Source organism: Temnothorax americanus, unplaced genomic scaffold, assembly GCF_048541705.1.
Source record: "Temnothorax americanus isolate GAGA-0224 unplaced genomic scaffold, ASM4854170v1 Scaffold234, whole genome shotgun sequence".
Classification (NCBI taxonomy): domain Eukaryota; kingdom Metazoa; phylum Arthropoda; class Insecta; order Hymenoptera; family Formicidae; genus Temnothorax; species Temnothorax americanus.
Window position 1 is genome coordinate 15,001 of NW_027509376.1, and position 14,404 is coordinate 29,404.

Sequence of the window (14,404 nt, forward strand, 5' to 3'; positions counted from 1 at the left end):
TTTTTCCTTAATTGTAATTAAAAAAACTGTTTTTCTATCAAAAAAACTAAAATAAATTCAACATCATGATATATAATATGTGTATACAATTAAAATTGGAAATTTACTTTTTCATAAAAATTCATTTATCATCCTCTGACGCATTTTGTTGTTATATAATATCGTGATATGTGCACAAGCTGAAACAACTTGTTTGACAAAATAATGGTCAAAATAATCTTCGCGCGGATAGTTACTCTCATTATCTGAAGTAATTAAAGTGAGAGAATCTATCATATCGTGGATGAACGGCAACGATAAATTTTTAAAACGGACATTTTGTTGCGCTTCCGTATAGAGTGTATCAGTTTAGATATACAGTGTTGCACTGTCACATTGTATATCAAAATTTGGATATAATAATAAGCAAAAGCGCATTATCGTATCATGAAATTAATATACGCAACGATCATATGATGCAAATATGCATCGTAATGATATGACGTAAATATGCACAAAATATATATCTGCCTGTACATACCTTTTTCAAAAATTGATATATTGTCATTGTCTTATTATTTAATAGTATTAATAACAGATACTTATACGCAAATTTCTATTTGCAGCTGACACCATTAATAGTATTAAAATGTACCTCGGACCTTGTTACCAAAGTGTTGTCTACTGTATCTTTCTTTACAATATTTATAATAAAATATAACGCATTTCGTTTTAACATTGAAGTTGTAAGTTAATGGCTTACAGAGCATCCGTTAAATAGGATTAACTTGTCTGTTAAATATATTTTTATAGCAAAAAATATTTTAATATTTACAACAATAGTAATACAGAAAAATATAATAAAAATTGGCAGGTAAAAAAGTTATTGATGGAGCTTCAACATATACTTAACGAATTAAGGGACAAAAACAAAAATGCTATTGCAAAAAAATATAGTTGTATCGCTAATCGTTATACACGATTGCGTTTACGGGTAAGGCAATGTTTATTGATTTTTGCATGTAATCATATTTTCGATTTAATATCTAACAATAAACTGTCAAGTAGAGTGAAATAGACTTTAGCATATTATAACTTTCATACATACATACATTTATATATGATTTATTTTATTGCATGGGCCTATTAAAGCATTAATATCACGTATTTGCATTAAATGGCAAATGTGCTTATAAATTGAAATAGCTATCAATTTTGCAATAAAATTTAATTTTATTAAAAGATATTTCATGCCGTACACACATGTGTACGGTATACATAAAATAATTTTATAATATTACACCCTACAAATGACAATTTATTTACGCTTTTCAGCACTTGTAGTTGGTGGACTATTTGTTAGTATTATAGTTCAATTTTGGTCAAATTTAATTAATATTGATGTACCGATGAATATATCTCACCAACGCTCACGTCATTTATTCATTATAACGGAGTATTTCATCGATCAAGAGAAGTATTTCTATTTAATATTGTTCCATATGTACGTAGCTTTTTTCATCGGAACGACTGTAATGGTAGCAATTGGTACAATGCTTATTACGTATGCTCAACATACCTGTGGAACGTTTAGAATTGGTAGGTAGGAGTATAGACGTAAAAATTACCATATTATATAACGGTCCAGTAATAATTAGGGCTGTTATACAAGTTATACACAAAAGTGTTATCTTTATATGTATAACATGGTTAAAAAATTTTTAGTAAAAGTTTGTTTTTAGCTGAAGAATTGTGTCATTTAATAAATTGCTATATAATTGCGACACGACATTTGTAGCTATCGTATTGAACATGCAATGAGTGTCGACATTTTACAAAACATTACGCTAAAAAATAAAATTCTGATGACCGAGGGCATAATTTATGCGGTCGACATTCACCGGCAAGCTGTGAAGTTTTTATTTACGTCGACAATATTGGTGCAATACCTACGTTTAATAATATCTTTTTGTATTGGAAGACTGTCTCAAGATTTGTTGTAATACAGAAACGCATTCGAGATGTTTTGCTTAATAACGTGTGGAGTGGTTTGTGTGAGCATCAACCTATTTCAAGTATGTTTTTGAATTTGTATAATAATGTATGAGAGCTGTCCCGAAGTTATTCATATTAATAATAATACTGTCCAATAAATGTGTCAAGAAATTGATTCCAAAGATTTTTCAGATTGCATCATCTGGAAATAATGTTGAGGAATTCTTATTTCCGTTTCTTCTTGTATTTGCTTGTGTCACGTATATGTTTATAGCCAACTATATCGGGCAGAATGTAACGGATCACAATAATTACGTATTTTCTACTGCGTGAGAAACTTTTCATGAAATAGTATATATGAAAGTTCATCTTTTAAGAGTTGTTTCATCAATAAAAATTAATTAATATTACTGTAAAATAAATCGGCGTGAACACTGAAATTAACTAATAGAGATTTGTCTCAATTTGTCATTCATTATGCATATACTTTATAGGTACAATGTGCAGTGGTATAGAGCTCCAATACACATACAGAAGATGATATTGTTCCTGTTACAAAGAGAAACTAAGGAGTTTACTTTGATAGTCAGACAAAACGTCTAAAAAAAAATTTCCCACGACAGAACATCCCACGACATTATGTCCAAAAAAATAATATCCCCGTGACAAAATTTCCTGCGACAGGACGTCCACGCGAAACCAGGAGCTACATGGGTTCATAACTTTCCACGCGTGGAAAGCCTACGCATGTACTTTGAAGGCATACTATGTGTGTAGTTTAACCATAGTAGAGCGGAACCTACCACCTCCATGCATACGCTATCCACGCAAAACGAGGTGTCACATGGGTTTACATTCTCTTTATTTTACAACTTTTTTTATTTATTACACACCTATTTCGAATATGTGGCGATTGTAAGGAACTTGTGAATCCGATAAGGATACATTAGTAAGAGATGTTGTGAGGATTATATGTATTTACAACGTTGCGGAGGCGAGCGTCTAAGCGCGCCTGTTTTATTCTCTTTGGGCGAGTCTCTCCCGCTTGGAATTGTGCTATTTGACGCTCTTGATCACTTTGTTCCATTTGTAGGCCCTCGATGAATTTCCAGATTGTAACATGATGTGCCTGCAAACGTACCGCGTTATCCATGATGCCACCCTTCAACTGCGTTGTTGGTACGCGGTAGGTTTTCCTGAGTTCTGTTGTAGACATTCCAGAGTGCAATTGGAAAGCGTGCATCTCGTCGTTTTCCTCTTCGATTCTGTTTTCCGATTCATGTTTCCTCATAATAATCAAGTAGAGGTTGTAATATTACCTCGTTGCAAGTATAAAAATCGGTGTCAATGAGTTGTTCGTATGTGGAAATGACATCATTGACTGGAACAAATGCCAGTGCAATTAATTTTTTTAGCTGCTGTGCAAATTCCTCGTCCTGCGCATATCTTGTTTGTAATCCATTCGTCTGAATATGTTTCCAAATGCACTGCGAAAAATGAAAATAGCATCCATGCACTGTACTGGTCTGAAACACCTCGTGGAACGCCTGTATAAAACTGAGTTCGTAATCCGTTGTTACGGCGCGGCGGCGGTTGGTTTGAGTTTCCGTTGCAGATTTTTTAATGCGCCCAAAAATTCGATGTAAGTTTCTCGCGATTTTTTTGTTGTAAGTACATATACCAAAGGAATTGTTGTATTCTCGTGAAACCCGTGAATCGTGTATAATTGGGTAAATATGTTTGGTACCGTCTTGAATGTGCCATCAGCGTGCCATTGGTTGCAATTTTGTAGAAATTTTAAATTCTGCTTTGTGGTGAAAATGATTATGCGGTCCTGTCGTTTATTGTCGTAGTAGGTAAATTTAGAACCTGCTTTTGTTTTACAGTAATCACCCGTTATAATCAGATCCTCTGCAGTAGACGGATTTGGTGGTGGAGCATTTGCTCGTAATCGTGTCCTTTGAACCGTGCGGCAGAGTGAATGTGTAGGTGGCAACTGTGCTGCTACGGATGCAGTGATACCGGTACACGCAGCAGAAACAATGTTTTTCGTTGGATCATTAGATTTGATCGTTTTTCGTTTCATGTGGTTTGTAACTGCGATTTGCTTGACGTGCAATATATCCGGAGCGTGATTATGCGTCGTTTCGCTCCGGAAACGAGCGATACCGGATCCTGGAAATTTATATCGGTGATGACGTCGTGAATATTGAATATAATATGTAATGTATAGGTGACACGTGAGGGGTGATTTTCGAATACATGTTGATGTTACCTGTCTCTTCCTCGGTTGTCGTTTGGCAACGCCCGGGACACTTTATCTCCTGCGCGTAGCGAGTGCATCGCCAAAACACTGTTGTTGTAGTTGCACGGTGCTTGTAGTAAATGAAACTTTGGTGCTGTAACAATTTCCCACCTTTTTGACTAGTTAGAAATGTGAGTGGCATTGCTTCTTGCCGCAGTACAAGCTGAGTTGGAACTGCTGTTAGTGTTTACAAGCCGTTAATATGTGCGCACGTGCTATTGTAAACAGATTCAAACATCTCTACAGTCGATGAGAAATATAACTGTCTTATAACTTTCCACGCGTGGAAATGGTCATATATTCGTATGAACGCATGTACTAATGTAATACCATAATAAAACCGACAATGACATAATTCATGTGCCGATTGTGTCGTGGGTGTTTTGTCGTGGGAAGTTTTGTCACGGGGATATTATTTTTTTGGACATATTGTCGCGGGATGTTCTGTCGTGGGATATTTTTTTTTGGACGTTCTGTCATGGATCCGTTTACTTTGAGTGTTGGCAAATTATTTCATGCATCTATGAAATGTTTTGCCACGTTAAGATAAATATAAGATATCTTAATAGAGTATCATATTAAAAATAAATGCTATTAAAGGAAACATTTTTAATTATAGCTGGTTAAGACTTCCGTATCTTACTTTACCGTCATATATTCTACACGATGACGAAGCAAGTATGAATTTAATAACAGCATAGTAAGAATATAGTTAATGAAAAAGCAATAGTATTCATGCTTAGAAAATAGAAATATTAATTTTTGTTAAAAAAGCGCAGATATTTATTAAATTGTTAATAAAGATATAAAAGATTAAAATTATACAAATCGAGATAATATTACATCAAGATTCTGCGATGCATTAAAATCGTGTATTTTTTTTACTGTACGTTGAATAAAAAAAACAAGGAAGTATATATATTTATTTTACTTTGCTTCCAAATACGATTTTTATACGCAATTTTTTATTAAACATTAGCTATTTATAATCTTATATATTTTATTTGGAATCAACGATTACATATAAATATGTTAGAATTATCGATAATAAATATGTTTATATAGCCTTGTTTGAATCGCTTATAAAGCAGGCAACTCACACTTTCCATAAAAAAATTGATTCTTTTAATAATACCCATCCCCTACAGTTTGTCCCATACTTTCTGAAACACTCGGTATATTATATCATGTGTATAATATTTTTATACAATATATATTATGTCACCACGTGTAAGATATAAATATATATTTTATTGTATTAGATTATCTTCTATCTTATTATCTTCTATCCATGTTTCATTAATAGTTGACGTAATTTTGTCGTTGTCCATCATTGTGATATGATTACCTTCCACATAATGTATTTGCACTTTACCTTCGGTGACCTGAAAATAAGTTTCTTGTTATAAAGCTTCTTATTATTTCTAAAATTATACATAGTCTTATATTTCAAAAATATCTTTATCCAAATTAAATTTACCTTATGTAGACCATAATCCTCTTCAGTAAAAGAGGCAATCGGAAATGTGGGTTTTAGCAATGTTATAGGTGATTTAAGGCGAGGTAATAAAGAAATATCATAATTCTGTATAGCAACTATATGATTGTAAATTGTGAAATATATCAGTTTTTTATTTTCAGTGGTCAATACTACCTCGTTCGGGAAGTAAGCTAAAAATATTTTTAATTTTTCGTTCCATGTGTTACATTTATTTAGCTCTAACGCAAGCTGTAAATAAAAAAATTTTATATAATTAATAATAATAATTGTGCCCCAAAGTAACATCTGCATTTTATTAATATAAATATAAAAAATTTATTGAATTTTTGAACCATAAAATCTGTTATTTTTATTTAATTTATTAAAATTTCTTACATGTTTATTAATACTTACTTATTGTGCTTTTTATCTAAAAACTATTATTATCATTTAATCTTGACACATACACAAACATACAAAACAAAATGAAAAACAATTTGGGTAATTATGCAGTATAGGGGAGGCACCTCCGATGACCTTGACCTTGACATATGTTGTCAAGGTCACCCTCCTGAGTGACCTTCAGAAGGTTTTAGCCGTCGCTCGTTTTTTATTAAAAAGTTATTAACAAAAAAATGTTTGGCGACTTCACCGATTTCAATGACCTTGATATATGTTGTCAAGGTCATGACCCCGAGTGACCTTCAGAAGGTTTTAGCCGTCGCTCGCTATTCGTTAAAAAGTTATTAACAAAAAAAGTTTGAAAAATATAGCATATATAGGTGCATATATAGGTTAGGTTGACGCGCTTTAAACACTTAAATACTTTTAAAGCGCGTCACTAACCTACATAGGTACGATTTACTGCTTTAAATGTTGTGTTTTGGTAAAGCAGCGATTTTTTCGCAAAATAAAGTATTCTCTGCTTTAACAAAAAAATTTCAATTTATCAACAATTTACTGCTTTAAATGTTGTGTTTTGGTAAAGCAGCGACTTTCTCGCGAAATAAAGTATTCTCTGCTTTAAAGAAAAACGTAATATTAATCGTTTATGCATCTCAGTACCTAAAATAACTGCTATATTTTCGAAACTTTTTTTGTTTATAATTTTTTAATAAAAAATGAGCGACGGCTAAAACCTTCTGAAGGTCACTCAGGAGGGTGACCTTGACAACATATGTCAAGGTCAAGGTCATCGGAGGTGCTTCCCCTATACTGCATAATTACCATAAGTATAATAAATTATAAGAAAATAAATAACAAAAATATTGAATCATATTCAACTTATTTCAAATTATATATTTTTAAAATTAAGCGTTTGACAGTTAAAAATATAAAAAAAGAAAAACGTAATAAAACGTTATTATTATTATTATACTATTGTACACATCAGATCTCTTTATTATAGTATATAGACACATTGCAAGTACAATAATTATATTTGATTTTAAAATTCTACAATTCTACAATTTTACAATTCTACAAATTTGCGCAAGTTAGGCGTATCAAGTCTTTAGACGCGCGGAGGACGCGTCTACTTGGCGTTCTTTTTTATTTTTTTAAAAAGATAATTTTGTATGAATAATAAAATTTATGATAAAATTTTTTTAACGCACCAGCTGTTTAACACGAGCACTTTGTACGAGTTTTGGTTCCAACGATGGTAATGGAAAATGTCTGTATGATCCCCAAACGTTACCGGAACGTAAGACATTGATAGGTAGATTCAGTTGCAGCTGTTTCGTGTACAACGGTTCTTGCAAAGAAAATGTAGGCGCTTGGTCATCTTGAATAAATACGCTTTTAATTAATTCGCCGCCTGGTTCTTTTCGCAAACAATTAATAAAACCGAGTAGCCCGCATTCGAAGTCTTCTTCCGAGACGAGAATTATCTCCGTATCTACACCAGTTTTGTTTTGCACATTTATGATTGATTTCAGTTCATCTACCCATGAAAATTCATAATTGTTTACATGTACAATCCGCTGGTTTCTCGCAATATTTCGCGTTTTTCTTAATAACAAAAGCTTCTTGTCATTTATTTGTTTTTCCAGTATGATATCCAACTCATACGTTTTCAGGCACGAATAATCGTAGACCGCACCGGATTCCTCCAAAGTCAGTAGAAAACCCTGTGGCATTAACAGAGACAGCAACTGTTTATATAATTTTTTGCTATTTTTTGTCAAAATATCGAAACCAAGGACTATCAAACAATTCTCGTCCTTCGATAACTTAGTAATTTCCGTTGCAGAAACGTTGTCGGGCAAAGAAATATTTGGGAATTTCTCGTGACTCGTCACGAGTTTAGTGTGGTGTCGAATCTGCGGTAAATCATTTAAGATTTCACTAATAAGTAGAGAATTTAAATCTTCTGGTATCACTTTGTCACTATCATCGACAAATTCGATAATTTTAATATTTATCATATTGCAACATTCGAGTGCAATGTGCGTCGACATTCGTATTGCATCTTGCAACGACATAGTACCTAAATCACGATGAGCAACAAATTTGTATTCTTCAAGAACGGTATTAACTACTTTTTGTCGGCGAGGTATAGGTGTAGCCACAATGCCATGAATTTCTATTCCTCCAGATATTATAGCGTCTAAGGACTTGTAACGACGAACAGAGAATTCTGCAACGTAGCGAATGAAATTTATTTGTCAGGCAATTGGCCGCATGGCATTAAGGTGCCTTTTCATGCTGACGCTCGACGCTCGATTTGGGCGTCACTTGATCACGTGATAGGTCACGTGACAGTCTTTTTAACGCTCGTTTCAGTCAATTGCTTGTTTCGACGCTCGCATATTTGATGCTATTTCGCTTTCTTACCGATGAAGTTGGTCACGTGACCAGTTTTGACGCTTAAATCAAGCGTCGAGCGTCAGCATAAAAAGACACCTTAATAACGTCTGGAGTGATTTGTGTGAGCATCAACTATTTCAAGTATGTTTTTGAATTTGTATAATAATGTATGAGAGCTATCCCGAAGTTATTCATATTAATAATAATACTGTCCAATAAATGTGTCGAGAAATTGATTCCTAAGATTTTTCAGATCACATCATCTGGAAATAATGTTGAGAAATTGTTGTTTTCGTTTATATTTCTATTTGCTGCTGTGACGTATATGTTTATAGCCAACTATATTGGGCAGAATGTAACGGATCATAATAATCACGTACTTTCTGCTGCGTAAGAAATATTTCATGAAATAGAGTATGTTAATGTTTATATTTTAAGAGTTGTTTTATCAAAATAAAAATAAATTAATATTACTGTAAAATAAGTTGGCGTAAACACGAAGTTAACTAACAGAGATCTGTCTCAATTTGTCATTCATTATGCACATACAATTTTATAGGTACAATGTGCAGTGGTATAGAGCTCTAATACACATACAGAAGATGATATTGTTCCTGTTACAAAGACAAACCAAGGAGTTTACTTTGAGTGTGGATAAATTATTTCATGCATCTATAGAATGTTTTGCCACGGTAAGATGATATAAAATATCTCAAAAGAGTATCATATTAGAAATAAATGTTATTAAAAGAAACATTTTTAATTAGCTGGTTAAGTCTTCGGTATCTTACTTTAGAATAACTTATAGAATCAGAAACTTTAAATATTTATATATTGTCTGTATTTTATTTCAACTTATAAAAATTACAGATCCGATTTTATAGTTTATTACAAATTATATAGACTATATTTTTTATATTTTATATATGTATGTTAAAATACGTATATGCAATTATATTCAGATATAAACCTATTATTCTTCCACCCATTCTTCATTAATAGCTGATATAATTTTGACGTTGTCCATCATTGTGACGTGAGTACCTTCCACGTAATGAATTTGCACTTTACCTTCGGTAATCTGAAATAGTATATTGTGCACCAAGGGGCGAAAGTAGCGTTTTTCAGACGAATGTGAAGTTTGCCGCCCGAACCGAAGGCGAGGGCGGCAAATCACACGAGTCTGAAAAAACTTCCGCCCCGAGATGCACACGATATTTTTCACAATATTTTTACGGAAAGTTTGACTTCCATGCCTAGAGAGAGGCGAGACTGGTCAATTTCAAGTCAGGACTTACTTTCCTTTCTAGGGCGGAAAGTGATCACTTTTGTCCCGCTAAACAGGGACGAAAGTGGTCAATTTCCTCCCTAAGGAGGAAAGTGGTTACTTTCCGCCCGCTATGCCGCCCTGGCGTGAAATTGGCCGCTTTCGCCCCTCTTTACAGGCATGGAAAATCGAAATTTTCGTGGAGGTGTTGTGAAAATAATTTTTTTGTTATAAAGTTATCTTTAAAATTAGAATCTTATTTTAAAGATTTCTATTCGAATCAGATTTACCTTATGTAAACCATAATCCTCTTCAGTAAAAGAGATCATTGGGAGAGTAGGTTTCAACAATGTTATAGATGATTTAAGGCGTGGTAATGAAGATACATCATAATTCTGTATAGCGATTATATGATTGTATATTGTCGAACACCCAATTTTTTGATTTTTAGTGGTCAAGGCATTTAACTCTTTCGGAAAGTAAGCGTGGAATATTTCTAATTTCTCTTCCCATGTGTTACATTTATCCAGCTCTAAAACAAGCTACAAATAACGATATATTAGCATTTTGTGCAATTAATAAGAAGTATACTAAACTAAAAACACTATCTGCATTTTAACAGCAATATAAAATAGTACAATTTTCGAAATTTTGGCAAAATTTTTTGATATTTTTGTTTGTTTCATTACTAATTTCTAAAACTCCTTCCATAATCATTAATACTCATTTATTATGTTTTGTACCTCTAAAATTATTGCTATTATTTAATTATCATTTTTATACTTCTTTAGATATAATAAAAAACATTACAATTATTGCAAATTTATTATTAATTTTGCTTATTCAACGGTATATAATCTGTAGTCTATATATTTTACACACACACACACACACACACACACACACACACACACACACACACACACACACACACACACACACACACACACACACACACACACACACACACACACACACACACACACACACACACACACACACACAACAACACACACACACACACACACACACACACACACACACACACACACACACACACACACACACACACACACACACACACACACACACACACACACACACACACACACACACACACACACACACACCCACACACACACACACACACACACACACACACACCACACACACACACACACACACACACACACATACACACACCACACACACACACACACACACACACACACACACACACACACACACACACACACACACACACACACACACACACACACACACACACACACACACACACACACACACACACACACACACACACACACACACACACACACACACACACACACACACACACACACACGCACACACACACACACACACACAATATGAAATCTTAAAGAATAATATTCATGTTATGATATTATACATTATTTTATGTGTATGATCTTATTTTATCCCGGCAAAAAATTTTTTATATAAAAAACATTTAAATATATATATATATTAATATAATATTGTATAAAATATTATATAAAATATGTCCACATATGTCCACGTGTGTCTATATATATATAATATTTTTTTCTTGTATATAATCTCTGTTCGTATGTACAAGAAAAATATAATAAGAAAAAGAATTAGAATATAATTAAAAGGTAATTTTTGCATTGTTCATTTATTTGCCTATATATAATTATATGTAATTACACATATAAATGTAATAATGTATATATAAAATATGATTATATATGAGCAATTTTTTCACATTTGCACAGATTTATTTTTTTGTAAAAAACAATGCAAAAATTATCCTTTCAATTATTTTCTAATTTTTTTCTTTATTATTTTTCTTGTACATACGAACAGAGATTATACAAGAGAAAAAAACGTAGTTGGACATAAAATGGACATATATGGACATGTTTTATGTAATATTTTATATAACATTATATGATTATATATATTTAGATGTTTTTATATAAAAAAATTTTTGCCAGAATTTAAATTTATTTAACCTTATATAAATTTAAATAAAATGAGATCATATATATAATATATATATTTTTTTTGCAATAAAAACTCAAAGTACATTTTCCATAATTTACTAACCATTTCCTGGTTAACTGCAGTGTACATTTCCAACACAGAAAGTAATATTATATTTTCTAATTCATGTTGCGAAATGCAGCTAAAATATTGATTAAGCCAAAATTTCATTTGATCAGGGGCTCCATCTATCAGTATTAACCGTCCTGAGAAATCATTAGCTTCTAATAATCTTGCTAATTCGATTGCAATTAAGGATCCAAATGAATAACCCACTATTAAAAATTTCTTTTGATTTCTTATTTTCTTTAATATGTGCTAAGAAAATAAATATGAATTAATGTATATATAAGCTATAATAATAAGACTTGTAGTTGTTAGATATTACTTATATATGTATCTATATATATACATATAAATTCATTATTAAATAATGAAAATTGAAATAAAAAGTTTAAATAATTTACGACTTCGTACAGGCAGTAAATAAGCGGCTAACTTCATCACTGAATGACTTTGACCTGAACTTTGAATATTAAGTGTATTATGTTGCAAACAGGTTGTTGAATATTTAATTCCTGATGCCATGGATTTATATACGCTTGAACATCCTTCGATTCCTGGTATGAGAAATACATAATAGTCTCCATCAACCTCCTTTTTTGTAGCAAGTTCTACAAGAATATTTGGGACAAAGTCTGAGTTGGTTATTTTTCGAATCAGTTTGACCAAACCTTCCTTATTATTTGTATCAATTTTATTTATCTCGTTCGTTGTTCTCAGCTCGGCTGTATCTGTCATTTGTTTGAGTTTAGCGAAAGTTAGATTTCGGATATCTTGCGCCGTTAAAAAGACATCGAACTCTCTTTCTAATGTCTGCTTAATTTCTACTGCCATCATTGAATCCATACCCACCTCGGCCAGAGATATGTTTTGTGCTATTGTGTGTACATTTTTCAATCCTATTTCAAATTAAATTAAAAATTAAGAATAAATTTTTTATGTTATTCTGTGTAATATCTTTTAAAATAGTATACTAATGATATACTTTCTATAAATACTTCAGGAATTTTTATTATATTAGCTGCTTAAAAAATTGCTTACCCATGATATGAACAATTGTTTCATAAATATTCATTGATCCACTGATATTTGCACCTTTTTCAGCAACAACCATACTGCTTACAACAGGTCGATCTTGTAACAGAAATACTTCTAATGTCTCCAAACATGAAGATATTCGTTGTTGCAATGTACCTCCAATAACCAATTCCTTATTTTCTTCTTGCCTATCTGCCACGAGTCCGACATCACCAACAGCACCCCATTGTATCGCTAAACCGTGCAATCCTTCTTCCATCCTTTTCTCACAGATTCTCTCCATTACGGAATTAGCCATCCCATAATTTGTCTGGCCTGCGTTTCCTCTTCCACACGACACGGAGGAAAAAACGACAAAATGTCGAAGTTGCAGACAAATCTTTCTCGACAATTCGTCCATTTTTTTTGTCATCCATGCTTTTGATTTGAATGAATCCTCGAACGTTTGAGGTGATTGATTTTGAAATATACAATCTTTTAAAACAACTGCAAGATTAAATATGGCATCCACTGGTGCTCTTTCTTCAGCAAATTTTAATAGGGATTCACAATCTTCATGTTTCAAAGTATCATCGACAGTAACGATCTGTACATCCACACCGTTAGATCTCCATAGCTTTACTCTTGATTGCTGATAACCTGTTTTAATCTCGGTTCGTGATGTCAAAACCAGATTTTTTGCACCTCGAAGAGTCAACCAGTTTGCTAATTCTAAACCAAAACCGCCTAGTCCACCCAAAATGACGTAACATTTATGTTCCAAACAATAATATTGCGGGTGAGCAAGTAGAGGAGCATCCAAAGGCTCATTTTCTTCCTGAACCTTTATTATTATCTATAAATAATCAGTTAATTAAAATACAATATTACTATAAAGCAAAACATAATAAAACAAAAATTTTATCTTTTCTTTTCTTAGATATTAATATTATTTTATATTTTATTATTAATTTTAATTGCATTTTATGATTTAATTTTGTTATTACAAGGAATAACATTTATTTGTAATATTCAAGATAGGAGCGAACAAAACTATACGTTACTCTTTAATAATAATAAAGGATGTAGCGATATACTACCGCGACCGTATCGGCACGCATATATCCGGTGCCTTTCTCGTCAAAGGGTTTACAATAACCATCAAAAGATATAACTCCTAGAAGAAAATTAATTCATGTTATTAAATAAAGTTCTTGAAGCTTCGATTCAATATATAAATGTAAGGACAAAAAGGAAGCATGCGGGCTTGCTTATAAAACGTTATAGACAAAGAGTGCGATTGTTTCACAGAGCACGTTATTGGATAAACAAAAACGTAAAATAATAACATAATCTTAATATAATTCACACACAACGAGAGTTGATTGATTTCACATGAGACAGTACAAAAAGAAATATCTGTGCTAATGTATCC

The 14,404-nt window shown here is 32.3% G+C and overlaps 3 protein-coding genes across 3 annotated transcripts; 1 reads left to right on the forward strand and 2 right to left on the reverse strand.

The window, feature by feature from the left end:
* Positions 1-1,052: 1,052 nt before the first annotated feature.
* On the forward strand, positions 1,053-9,551 carry LOC143898549 (uncharacterized). Its single transcript, XM_077408113.1, has 6 exons — positions 1,053-1,582; positions 1,778-1,978; positions 2,469-2,559; positions 3,068-3,160; positions 8,758-8,960; positions 9,130-9,551. Exons 1-6 carry the CDS (start codon positions 1,290-1,292, stop codon positions 9,269-9,271), a joined length of 1,023 nt encoding a protein of 340 aa, XP_077264239.1. The 5' UTR covers positions 1,053-1,289; the 3' UTR covers positions 9,272-9,551.
* On the reverse strand, positions 5,874-8,426 carry LOC143898548 (fatty acid synthase-like). The gene is made up of 2 exons (XM_077408112.1): positions 6,174-8,426; positions 5,874-6,008 (listed from the first exon to the last, which is right to left on the reverse strand). The coding sequence occupies exon 1, from the start codon at positions 8,243-8,245 to the stop codon at positions 7,367-7,369; it is 879 nt and encodes a 292-aa protein (XP_077264238.1). The 5' UTR covers positions 8,246-8,426; the 3' UTR covers positions 5,874-6,008; positions 6,174-7,366.
* LOC143898552 (fatty acid synthase-like) lies at positions 9,395-13,875 on the reverse strand. Its single transcript, XM_077408115.1, has 6 exons — positions 13,861-13,875; positions 12,994-13,825; positions 12,367-12,851; positions 11,953-12,207; positions 10,128-10,379; positions 9,395-9,651 (listed from the first exon to the last, which is right to left on the reverse strand). Exons 1-6 carry the CDS (start codon positions 13,873-13,875, stop codon positions 9,544-9,546), a joined length of 1,947 nt encoding a protein of 648 aa, XP_077264241.1. The 3' UTR covers positions 9,395-9,543.
* Positions 13,876-14,404: the final 529 nt, after the last annotated feature.

What these genes read in the sequence shown, in the direction of transcription:
- LOC143898549 (XM_077408113.1), top strand. Translation starts at nt 1,290, where the DNA reads ATGACAATTTATTTACGCTTTTCAGCACTTGTAGTTGGTGGACTATTT. An exon ending in GGAACGTTTAGAATTGGTAG is followed by an intron (nt 1,583 to 1,777) that starts GTAGGAGTATAG and finishes CGACATTTGTAG; the next exon opens with CTATCGTATTGAACATGCAA. An exon ending in AATCACGTACTTTCTGCTGC is followed by an intron (nt 8,961 to 9,129) that starts GTAAGAAATATT and finishes ACAATTTTATAG; the next exon opens with GTACAATGTGCAGTGGTATA.
- LOC143898548 (XM_077408112.1), bottom strand. Translation starts at nt 8,245, where the DNA reads ATGTCGTTGCAAGATGCAATACGAATGTCGACGCACATTGCACTCGAA.
- LOC143898552 (XM_077408115.1), bottom strand. An exon ending in AACAATTGTTCATATCATGG is followed by an intron (nt 12,852 to 12,993) that starts GTAAGCAATTTT and finishes AATTTGAAATAG; the next exon opens with GATTGAAAAATGTACACACA. An exon ending in TAGCCGCTTATTTACTGCCT is followed by an intron (nt 12,208 to 12,366) that starts GTACGAAGTCGT and finishes TTATTTTCTTAG; the next exon opens with CACATATTAAAGAAAATAAG.